This window comes from Petromyzon marinus, chromosome 73, assembly GCF_048934315.1.
Source record: "Petromyzon marinus isolate PM22_M1 ecotype Great Lakes invasive population chromosome 73, UKy_Petmar_22M1.pri1.0, whole genome shotgun sequence".
In the NCBI taxonomy this organism is placed as follows: Eukaryota; Metazoa; Chordata; class Hyperoartia; order Petromyzontiformes; family Petromyzontidae; genus Petromyzon; species Petromyzon marinus.
Window position 1 is genome coordinate 3,199,778 of NC_133739.1, and position 12,500 is coordinate 3,212,277.

General features: G+C 50.3%; 1 protein-coding gene across 1 annotated transcript in view; it reads left to right on the plus strand.

Annotated features, from left to right (window-relative positions):
- The window catches only part of LOC116937985 (iron-sulfur clusters transporter ABCB7, mitochondrial), an 83,382-nt gene that overhangs the window by 61,804 nt on the left and 9,078 nt on the right, over positions 1-12,500 (plus strand). Inside the window, exon 13 of the mRNA XM_076055849.1 lies at positions 6,069-6,243. Within this exon, the coding sequence (XP_075911964.1) occupies positions 6,069-6,243 (175 nt within the window). The remainder of the gene's footprint in view (positions 1-6,068; positions 6,244-12,500) is intronic.

Genomic DNA, 12,500 nt, shown 5'->3' on the forward strand with positions numbered 1-12,500 from the left:
GCACTGCACCATAGACTCAGCACTGCACCATAGACTCAACACTGAGACCCACAGACTCAACACTGCACCATAGACTCAGTACTGAGACCCATAGACTCAGCACTGAGACCCACAGACTCATAGACTCAGCACTGAGACCCACAGACTCAGCACTGCACCACAGACTCAGCACTGAGACCCACAGACTCATAGACTCAGCACTGAGACCCACAGACTCAGCACTGAGACTCATAGACTCATAGACTCAGCACTGAGACCCACAGACTCATAGACTCAGCACTGAGACTCACAGACTCATAGACTCAGCACTGAGACCCACAGACCCACAGACTCAGCACTGCACCATAGACTCAGACTCAGCACTGAGACCCACAGACTCATAGACTCAGCACTGCACCATAGACTCAGCACTGAGACCCACAGACTCATAGACTCAGCACTGAGACCCACAGACTCATAGACTCAGCACTGAGACCCACAGACTCAGCACTGAGACCCACAGACTCGTAGACTCAGCACTGAGACCCACAGACTCATAGACTCAGCACTGAGACCCACAGACTCATAGACTCAGCACTGAGACCCACAGACTCATAGACTCAGCACTGAGACCCACAGACTCATAGACTCAGCACTGAGACCCACAGACTCATAGACTCAGCACTGAGACCCATAGACCCATAGACTCAGCACTGAGACCCACAGACTCATAGACTCAGCACTGAGACCCACAGACTCATAGACTCAGCACTGAGACCCACAGACTCATAGACTCAGCACTGAGACCCACAGACTCATAGACTCAGCACTGAGACCCACAGACTCATAGACTCAGCACTGAGACCCATAGACCCATAGACTCAGCACTGAGACCCATAGACTCATAGACTCAGCACTGCACCATAGACTCAGCACTGAGACCCACAGACTCATAGACTCAGCACTGAGACTCACAGACTCATAGACTCAGCACTGAGACCCACAGACCCACAGACTCAGCACTGCACCATAGACTCAGAGACTCAGCACTGAGACCCACAGACTCATAGACTCAGCACTGCACCATAGACTCAACACTTAGACCCATAGACTCAACACTGCCCATAGACTCAGCACTGCACCATAGACTCAGCACTGCACCATAGACTCAGCACTGAGACCCACAGACTCATAGACTCAGCACTGAGACCCACAGACTCATAGACTCAGCACTGAGACCCACAGACTCATAGACTCAGCACTGAGACCCACAGACTCATAGACTCAGCACTGCACCATAGACTCAGCACTGCACCATAGACTCAGCACTGAGACCCACAGACTCATAGACTCAGCACTGAGACCCACAGACTCATAGACTCAGCACTGAGACCCACAGACTCATAGACTCAGCACTGAGACCCACAGACTCATAGACTCAGCACTGAGACCCACAGACTCATAGACTCAGCACTGAGACTCACAGACTCATAGACTCAGCACTGAGACCCACAGACCCACAGACTCAGCACTGCACCATAGACTCAGAGACTCAGCACTGAGACCCACAGACTCATAGACTCAGCACTGCACCATAGACTCAGCACTGAGACCCACAGACTCATAGACTCAGCACTGAGACCCACAGACTCATAGACTCAGCACTGAGACCCACAGACTCAGCACTGAGACCCACAGACTCGTAGACTCAGCACTGAGACCCACAGACTCATAGACTCAGCACTGAGACCCACAGACTCATAGACTCAGCACTGAGACCCACAGACTCATTGACTCAGCACTGAGACCCACAGACTCATAGACTCAGCACTGAGACCCACAGACTCATAGACTCAGCACTGAGACCCATAGACCCATAGACTCAGCACTGAGACCCACAGACTCATAGACTCAGCACTGAGACCCACAGACTCATAGACTCAGCACTGAGACCCACAGACTCATAGACTCAGCACTGAGACCCACAGACCCACAGACTCAGCACTGCACCATAGACTCAGAGACTCAGCACTGAGACCCACAGACTCATAGACTCAGCACTGCACCATAGACTCAACACTTAGACCCATAGACTCAACACTGCCCATAGACTCAGCACTGCACCATAGACTCAGCACTGCACCATAGACTCAGCACTGAGACCCACAGACTCATAGACTCAGCACTGAGACCCACAGACTCATAGACTCAGCACTGAGACCCACAGACTCATAGACTCAGCACTGAGACCCACAGACTCATAGACTCAGCACTGAGACCCACAGACTCATAGACTCAGCACTGAGACCCACAGACTCATAGACTCAGCACTGAGACCCACAGACTCATAGACTCAGCACTGAGACCCACAGACTCATAGACTCAGCACTGAGACCCATAGACCCATAGACTCAGCACTGAGACCCACAGACTCATAGACTCAGCACTGCACCATAGACTCAGCACTGAGACCCACAGACTCATAGACTCAGCACTGAGACTCACAGACTCATAGACTCAGCACTGAGACCCACAGACTCAGCACTGCACCATAGACTCAACACTGCACCATAGACTCAACACTGCACCATAGACTCAACACTGCACCATAGACTCAACACTGCACCATAGACTCACCACTGTTAACCACAGACTCAACACTGTTAACCACAGACTCAACACTGCACCATAGACTCAACACTGTTAACCATAGACTCAACACTGCACCATAGACTCACCACTGCACCATAGACTCAACACTGAGACCCATAGACTCAACACTGAGACCCATAGACTCAACACTGCACCATAAACTCACCACTGCACCACAGACTCACCACTGCACCACAGACTCAACACTGTTAACCACAGACTCAACACTGCACCACAGACTCAACACTGCACCATAGACTCAACACTGCACCATAGACTCAACACTGCACCATAGACTCAACACTGCACCACAGACTCAACACTGTTAACCACAGACTCAACACTGAGACCCATAGACTCAACACTGCACCATAGACTCAGCACTGAGACCCACAGACTCAGCACTGCATCATAGACTCAGCACTGCACCATAGACTCAACACTGAGACCCACAGACTCAACACTGCACCATAGACTCAGTACTGAGACCCATAGACTCAGCACTGAGACCCACAGACTCATAGACTCAGCACTGAGACCCACAGACTCAACACTGAGACCCACAGACTCACAGACTCACCACTGCACCACAGACTCACCACTGCACCACAGACTCACCACTGCACCACAGACTCACCACTGCACCACAGACTCACCACTGTCAACCACAGACTCACCACTGTCAACCACAGACTCACCACTGTCAACCACAGACTCACCACTGTTAACCACAGACTCACCACTGTTAACCACAGACTCACCACTGTTAACCACAGACTCACCACTGTTAACCACAGGCTCACCACTGTCAACCACAGACTCACCACTGTCAACCACAGACTCACCACTGTCAACCACAGACTCACCACTGTTAACCACAGACTCACCACTGTCAACCACAGACTCACCACTGTCAACCACAGACTCACCACTGTCAACCACAGACTCACCACTGTCAACCACAGACTCACCACTGTCAACCACAGACTCACCACTGTCAACCACAGACTCACCACTGCACCACAGACTCACCACTGTTAACCACAGACTCACCACTGTTAACCACAGACTCACCACTTCACCATAGACTCACCACTGTTAACCACAGACTCAACACTGCACCATAGACTCACCACTGCACCACAGACTCACCACTTCACCACAGACTCACCACTGTCAACCACAGACTCACCACTGTCAACCACAGACTCACCACTGTCAACCACAGACTCACCACTGTCAACCACAGACTCACCACTGTCAACCACAGACTCACCACTGTCAACCACAGACTCACCACTGTCAACCACAGACTCACCACTGTCAACCACAGACTCACCACTGTCAACCACAGACTCACCACTGTCAACCACAGACTCACCACTGTCAACCACAGACTCAACACTGTTAACCACAGACTCAACACTGAGAACCATAGACTCAACACTGAGACCCATAGACTCAACACTGCACCATAGACTCAACACTGCACCATAGACTCAACACTGCACCACAGACTCAACACTGCACCATAGACTCAACACTGTTAACCATAGACTCAACACTGCACCATAGACTCACCACTGTTAACCACAGACTCACCACTGCACCATAGACTCACCACTGTCAACCACAGACTCACCACTGTCAACCACAGACTCAACACTGCCCACAGACTCACCTCTCCACCACAGACTCACCACTGCACCACAGACTCACCACTCCACCACAGACTCACCACTGCACCTCAGACTCACCACTGTTAACCATAGACTCAACACTGCACCATAGACTCACCACTGTTAACCACAGACTCACCACTGTTAACCACAGACTCACCACTGTCAACCACAGACTCACCACTGTCAACCACAGACTCACCACTGTCAACCACAGACTCACCACTGTCAACCACAGACTCACCACTGTCAACCACAGACTCACCACTGTCAACCACAGACTCACCACTGTCAACCACAGACTCACCACTGTCAACCACAGACTCACCACTGCACCATAGACTCACCACTGTCAACCACAGACTCACCACTGCACCACAGACTCACCACTGTCAACCACAGACTCACCACTGCACCTCAGACTCACCACTGCACCATAGACTCACCACTGTCAACCACAGACTCAGCACTGTTAACCACAGACTCACCACTGCACCACAGACTCAACACTGCACCACAGACTCACCACTGCCCCATAGACTCACCACTGCCCATAGACTCAACACTGCACCACAAACTCAACACTGCACCATAGACTCAACACTGTTAACCATAGACTCAACACTGCACCATAGACTCAACACTGTTAACCACAGACTCAACACTGAGACCCATAGACTCAACACTGCACCATAGACTCAACACTGCACCACAGACTCACCACTGCACCACAGACTCAACACTGCCCCATAGACTCAACACTGCCCCATAGACTCAACACTGCCCATAGACTCAACACTGCACCATAGACTCAACACTGCACCATAGACTCAACACTGTTAACCACAGACTCAACACTGAGACCCATAGACTCAACACTGCACCATAGACTCAGCACTGCACCATAGACTCACCACTGTCAACCACAGACTCACCACTGTCAACCACAGACTCACCACTGTCAACCACAGACTCACCACTGTCAACCACAGACTCACCACTGTCAACCACAGACTCACCACTGTCAACCACAGACTCACCACTGTCAACCACAGACTCACCACTGTCAACCACAGACTCACCACTGTCAACCACAGACTCACCACTGTCAACCACAGACTCACCACTGTCAACCACAGACTCACCACTGCACCATAGACTCACCACTGTCAACCACAGACTCACCACTGCACCACAGACTCACCACTGTTAACCACAGACTCAACACTGTTAACCACAGACTCAACACTGAGACCCATAGACTCAACACTGCACCATAGACTCAACACTGTTAACCACAGACTCACCACTGCACCACAGACTCAACACTGCACCATAGACTCCACACTGCACCATAGACTCAACACTCCACCACAGACTCAACACCGCACCACAGACTCAACACTGCACCATAGACTCAACACTGCACCATAGACTCAACACTGCCCCATAGACTCAACACTGTTAACCATAGACTCAACACTGTTAACCATAGACTCAACACTGCACCATAGACTCAACACTGCACCATAGACTCAGCACTGACACCCATAGACTCAACACTGCACCATAGACTCACCACTGCACCACAGACTCACCACTGTCAACCATAGACTCAACACTCCACCATAGACTCAGCACTGTTAACCACAGACTCACCACTGTCAACCACAGACTCACCACTGTCAACCACAGACTCACCACTGTCAACCACAGACTCACCACTGTCAACCACCGTCCCCCATACCCTCTCACCAGGACGTGGTTCTCTTCCATGACACCGTGTACTACAATCTCCACTACGGACGGCTGACAGCGTCGCAGCAGGAGGTGGAGGGAGCTGCCCGCTTGGCCGACCTCCACACGTCCATCACCACACGCATGGCACACGGATATGACACGCGTGTCGGGGAGAGGGGGGTACAGCTGTCCGGTGAGAGGCACGGGGGAGGGCTGTGGGATGCCGCTCTGTGTGTGTCTGTCTGTCTGTGTGTGTCTGTGTGTGTGTCTGTGTGTGTGTGTGTCTGTCTGTGTGTGTCTGTGTGTGTGTCTGTGTCTCTGTCTGTGTCTCTGTCTCTGTGTGTCTGTGTGTGTCTCTGTGTCTGTGTCTCTGTCTGTACCTCTGTCTGTGTCTCTCTGTCTGTGTCTGTGTCTCTGTGTGTGTCTGTGTCTCTGTCTGTGTCTCTGTCTCTGTGTGTCTGTGTGTGTCTCTCTGTCTGTGTATCTGTCTCTGTCTGTCTCTCTCTCTGTGTCTCTGTCTCTGTGTGTCTGTGTCTCTCTGTCTGTGTCTCTGTCTGTGTCTCTGTCTCTGTCTGTCTCTGTGTCTGTCTCTCTGTGTCTGTGTGTGTCTCTGTGTGTGTCTAAGTCTGTACCTCTCTCTGTCTCTGTCTCTCTCTGTCTCTCTCTCTCTGTCTGTGTCTCTCTCTCTGTGTCTGTCTCTGTCTCTGTGTCTGTGTGTCTCTCTGTCTGTGTCTCTGTGTCTCTGTCTCTGTCTTTGTGTGTCTGTGTCTCTCTGTGTCTCTCTGTCTGTGTCTCTGTCTGTCTCTTTCTCTCTGTCTCTCTCTCTGTCTGTGTCTCTCTCTCTGTGTCTGTCTCTGTGTCTGTCTGTCTCTCTGTCTGTGTCTCTGTCTCTCTCTCTGTGTCTGTCTCTGTCTGTCTCTGTGTGTGTCTCTCTGTCTGTGTCTATGTCTCTCTCTCTCCGTCTCTCTCTGTCTTTGTCTGTGTCTATCTCTGTCTGTCTTTGTGTCTTTCTCTGTCTGTGTCTCTGTCTGTACCTGTCTGTCTCTGTCTGTATCTCTCTGTGTGTCTCTCTGGCTGTGTCTCTGTCTCTCTCTCTGTGTCTGTCTCTGTGTGTGTCTCTGTCTGTGTCTCTCTGTACCTCTGTCTGTCTCTGTGTGTCTCTGTGTGTCTCTCTGTCTGTGTCTATGTCTGTCTCTGTCTCTCTCTGTCTCTCTCTCTGTCTGTGCCTCTGTCTCTCTCTGTCGCTCTCTGTGTCTCTCTGTGTCTCTGTGTCTGTCTGTCTCTCTCTCTGTGTGTCTCTGTCTCTCTCTGTCTCTGTCTGTGCCTCTGTCTCTCTCTGTCGCTCTCTGTGTCTCTCTGTGTCTCTGTGTCTGTCTGTCTCTCTCTCTGTGTGTCTCTGTCTCTCTCTGTCTCTGTCTGTGCCTCTGTCTCTCTCTGTGTGTCGCTCTCTGTCTGTGTCTCTGTGTCTGTCTCTGTCTGTGTCTATGTCTCTCTGTCTGTCTATGTCTTTCTGTCTCTGTCTATGTCTCTCTGTCTGTGTCTGTCTCTCTGTGTCTCTGTCTCCCTGTTTGTCTCTCTGTCTCTCTCTGTCTGTGTCTCTGTCAGTGTCTATGTCTCTCTCTGTCTGTGTCTGTCTCTCAGTGTCTGTCTCTCTCTGTCTGTGTCTCTGTCTCTCTGTCTGTGTCTATGTCTCTGTCTGTCTCTCTGTCTGTGTCTATGTTTGTCAGTGTCTCTCTCTGTGTCTCTCTGTCTGTGTCTATGTCTCTGTCTGTGTCTCTCTCTGTCTTTGTCTCTCTCTGTCTGTGTCTCTCTCTGTCTTTGTCTCTCTCTGTGTCTCTCTGTCTCTCTCTGATTGTTTCTCTCTGTCTGTGTCTCTGTGTCTGTCTCTCTGTCTGTGTCTCTCTGTGTCGTTCTCTCTCTCTGTCTCTTTGTCTCTCTCTCTGTCTGTGTCTCAGTCTCTCTCTGTGTGTCTCTCTCTGTGTCTCAGTCTCTCTCTGTCTGTGTCTCTCTGTCTCTCTCTGATTGTTTCTCTCTGTCTGTGTCTCTGTGTCTGTCTCTCTGTCTGTGTCTCTCTGTGTCTCTGTCTCTGTCTCTTTGTCTGTCTCTGTCTCTTTGTCTCTCTCTCTCTGTCTGTGTCTCAGTCTCTCTCTGTGTGTGTGTCTCTCTGTCTCTCTGTCTGTGTGTCTGTCTCTCTGTCTCGGTCTTTGCCTCAGTCTCTCAGTCTGTCTCTGTCTGTGTCTGTCTCTCTGTGTCTCTGTCTAAGGGGAGAGAGGCAGAGGATATCCATTGTTCTATCTCTCTGTGTCTGTGTCTCTCTGTGTGTCTGTGTCTCTGTCCGTGTCTCTCTCTGTCTGTGTGTCTCTGTGTCTCTCCCTCTCTCTCTCTCTCTCTGTCTTTCTCTCTCTCTGTGTCTTTCTCTCTGTCTCTCTCTGGCTGTGTCTATGTCTCTGTCTCAGTGAGAGAGACAGGGGGTAGCCATTGCTCTATCTCTGTCTCTCTCTGTGTCTCTCTAACTGTGTCTTTGTGTGTCTGTGTGTCTCTCTGTCTCTCTGTCTGTGTTTCTGTCTCTGTGTGTCTGTCTCTCTAACTGTCTCTGCGTCTCTGTGTCTCTCTAACTGTGTCTCTGTGTCTGTGTCTCTCTAACTGTGTCTTTGTGTGTCTGTGTCTCTGTGTGTGTCTGTGTCTCTGTATCTGTGTCTCTCTAACTGTGTATCTGTGTCTCTGTGTCTGTGTCAAGGGGGAGAGAGACAGAGGGTAGCCATTGCTCTGTCTCTCTCTGTCTCTGTGTCTCTGTGTCTCTCTCTGTGTCTCTCTGTGTGTCTGTCTCTGTGTCTCTCTATGTGTCTCTCTCTGTGTGTCTCTGTGTCTCTCTAACTGTGTCTCTCTGTCTCTCTGTGTCTGTGTCTCTCTGTGTCTCTGTGTCTAGGGGGAGAGAGGCAGAGGGTAGCCATTGCACTGTCTCTCTGTCTCTCTCTGTGTCTCTCTGTGTGTCTCTAACTGTGTCTGTGTCTCTCTCTGTGTCTCTCTGTGTGTCTCTAACTGTGTCTGTGTCTCTCTCTGTGTCTCTCTGTGTCTCTCTCTGTGTCTCTCTAACTGTGTCTGTGTCTCTCTCTCTGTGTCTCTCTGTGTGTCTCTCTCTGTGTCTCTCTCTGTGTCTCTCTCTGTGTCTCTCTAACTGTGTCTCTCTAACTGTGTCTGTGTCTCTCTCTCTCTCTCTGTGTCTCTCTCTGTGTCTCTCTCTGTGTCTCTCTCTGTGTCTCTCTCTGTGTCTCTCTCTGTGTCTCTCTAACTGTGTCTCTCTGTGTCTAGGGGGAGAGACAGAGGGTAGCCATTGCTCTGTCTCTCTCTGTGTCTGTGTCTCTCTGTGTCTCTCTCTCTGTGTCTGTGTTTCTCTGTGTCTCTCTAACTGTGTCTCTGTGTCTCTCTAACTGTGTCTGTGTCTCTCTGTGTCTAGGAGGAGAGAGAGAGAGGGTAGCCATTGCTCTGTCTCTCTAACTGTGTCTGTGTCTCTCTCTCTCTGTGTCTCTCTAACTGTGTCTGTGTCTCTCTAACTGTGTCTCTAACTGTGTCTAGGAGGAGAGAGGCAGAGGGTAGCCATTGCTCTGTCTCTCTCTGTCTCTCTCTGTCTCTGTGTCTCTCTAACTGTGTCTCTCTAACTGTGTCTCTCTAACTGTGTCTGTATCTCTCTAATTGTGTCTCTCTAACTGTGTCTCTCTAACTGTGTCTCTCTGTGTCTAGAGGGAGAGAGACAGAGGGTAGCCATTGCTCTGTCTCTCTCTGTGTCTCTGTATCTCTATAACTGTGTCTCTGTGTCTCTCTGTGTGTCTCTCTGTCTCTGTGTCTCTAACTGTGTCTAGGGGGAGAGAGGCAGAGGGTAGCCATTGCTCTGTCTCTCTCTGTGTCTGTGTCTCTCTCTGTGTCTCTCTCTATGTCTCTCTAACTGTGTCTCTCTAACTGTGTCTGTGTCTAGGAGGAGAGAGGCAGAGGGTAGCCATTGCTCTGTGTCTCTCTCTCTCTGTGTCTCTCTGTGTCTCTCTAACTGTGTCTCTCTAACTGTGTCTCTCTAACTGTGTCTGTGTCTAGGAGGAGAGAGACAGAGGGTAGCCATTGCTCTGTCTCTCTCTGTCTCTCTCTGTCTCTGTGTCTCTCTAACTGTGTCTGTGTCTCTGTGTCTAGGAGGAGAGAGACAGAGGGTAGCCATTGCTCTGTCTCTCTAACTGTGTCTGTGTCTCTCTAACTGTGTCTCTAACTGTGTCTAGGAGGAGAGAGGCAGAGGGTAGCCATTGCTCTGTCTCTCTCTGTCTCTGTGTCTCTCTCTGTCTCTGTGTGTCTCTGTGTCTCTCTAACTGTGTCTCTGTGTCTCTCTAACTGTGTCTCTGTGTCTCTCTGTGTCTCTCTAACTGTGTCTCTCTAACTGTGTGTGTGTCTCTCTAACTGTGTCTCTGTGTCTCTCTGTGTCTCTCTAACTGTGTCTCTCTAACTGTGTGTGTCTCTCTAACTGTGTCTCTGTGTCTCTCTAACTGTGTCTGTGTCTCTCTAACTGTGTCTCTCTAACTGTGTCTCTCTAACTGTGTCTCTCTAACTGTGTCTCTCTAACTGTGTCTCTCTAACTGTGTCTGTGTCTAGGGGGAGAGAGACAGAGGGTAGCCATTGCTCTGTGTCTCTCTCTCTGTGTCTCTCTGTGTCTCTCTAACTGTGTCTCTCTAACTGTGTCTCTCTAACTGTGTCTCTCTAACTGTGTCTAGGGGGAGAGAGGCAGAGGGTAGCCATTGCTCTGTCTCTCTGTCTCTGTGTCTCTCTAACTGTGTCTCTGTGTCTCACTGTGTCTCTCTCTCTGTGTCTCTGTGTCTAGGGGGAGAGAGGCAGAGGGTAGCCATTGCTCTGTCTCTCTCTGTCTCTGTGTCTCTCTCTGTCTCTGTGTCTCTCTAACTGTGTCTCTCTAACTGTGTCTCTGTCTCTCTCTGTGTCTCTCTCTGTGTCTCACTGTGTCTCTGTCTCTGTGTCTCTAACTGTGTCTAGGGGGAGAGAGGCAGAGGGTAGCCATTGCTCTGTCTCTAACTGTGTCTCTCTAACTGTGTCTCTCTAACTGTGTCTCTCTAACTGTGTCTCTCTAACTGTGTCTGTGTCTAGGGGGAGAGAGGCAGAGGGTAGCCATTGCTCTGTCTCTCTCTGTCTCTGTGTCTCTCTAACTGTGTCTGTGTCTCTCTCTCTCTGTGTCTCTCTGTGTGTCTCTCGCTGTGTCTCTGTGTCTCTGTGTCTCTCTAACTGTGTCTCTCCAACTGTGTCTAGGGGGAGAGAGGCAGAGGGTAGCCATTGCTCTGTCTCTCTAACTGTGTCTGTGTCTCTCTGTCTCTGTGTCTCTCTAACTGTGTCTCTCTAACTGTGTCTCTCTAACTGTGTCTCTCTCTGTGTCTCTCTAACTGTGTCTCTGTGTCTCTCTAACTGTGTCTCTCTAACTGTGTCTAGGGGGAGAGAGGCAGAGGGTAGCCATTGCTCTGTCTCTCTGTCTCTGTGTCTCTCTAACTGTGTCTCTGTGTCTCACTGTGTCTCTCTCTCTGTGTCTCTGTGTCTAGGGGGAGAGAGACAGAGGGTAGCCATTGCTCTGTGTCTCTCTGTCTCTGTGTCTCTAACTGTGTCTCTCTAACTGTGTCTGTGTCTCTCTAACTGTGTCTCTCTAACTGTGTCTCTCTAACTGTCTCTCTAACTGTGTCTCTGTGTCTCTCTAACTGTGTCTCTGTGTCTGTCTGTCTCTGTGTCTTTCTAACTGTGTCTCTCTAACTGTGTCTCTGTGTCTCTCTAACTGTGTCTCTCTAACTGTGTCTGTGTCTCTCTAACTGTGTCTAGGAGGAGAGAGACAGAGGGTAGCCATTGCTCTGTCTCTCTAACTGTGTCTCTCTACCTGTGTCTCTCTAACTGTGTCTCTCTAACTGTGTCTGTGTCTAGGGGGAGAGAGACAGAGGGTAGCCATTGCTCTGTCTCTCTCTGTCTCTGTGTCTCTCTCTGTCTCTCTCTGTGTCTGTGTGTCTCTGTGTCTCTCTAACTGTGTCTCTCTAACTGTGTCTCTCTGTGTCTAGGAGGAGAGAGACAGAGGGTAGCCATCGCTCTGTCTCTCTCTGTCTCTGTGTCTCTCTCTGTCTCTCTCTGTGTCTGTGTGTCTCTGTGTCTCTCTAACTGTGTCTCTCTAACTGTGTCTCTCTGTGTCTAGGAGGAGAGAGACAGAGGGTAGCCATCGCTCTGTCTCTCTCTGTCTCTGTGTCTCTCTCTGTCTCTCTCTGTGTCTGTGTGTCTCTGTGTCTCTCTAACTGTGTCTCTCTAACTGTGTCTCTCTGTGTCTAGGAGGAGAGAGACAGAGGGTAGCCATTGCTCTGTCTCTCTCTGTCTCTCTCTGTCTCTGTGTCTCTCTAACTGTGTCTCTCTAACTGTGTCTCTGTGTCTGTGTCTCTCTGTATC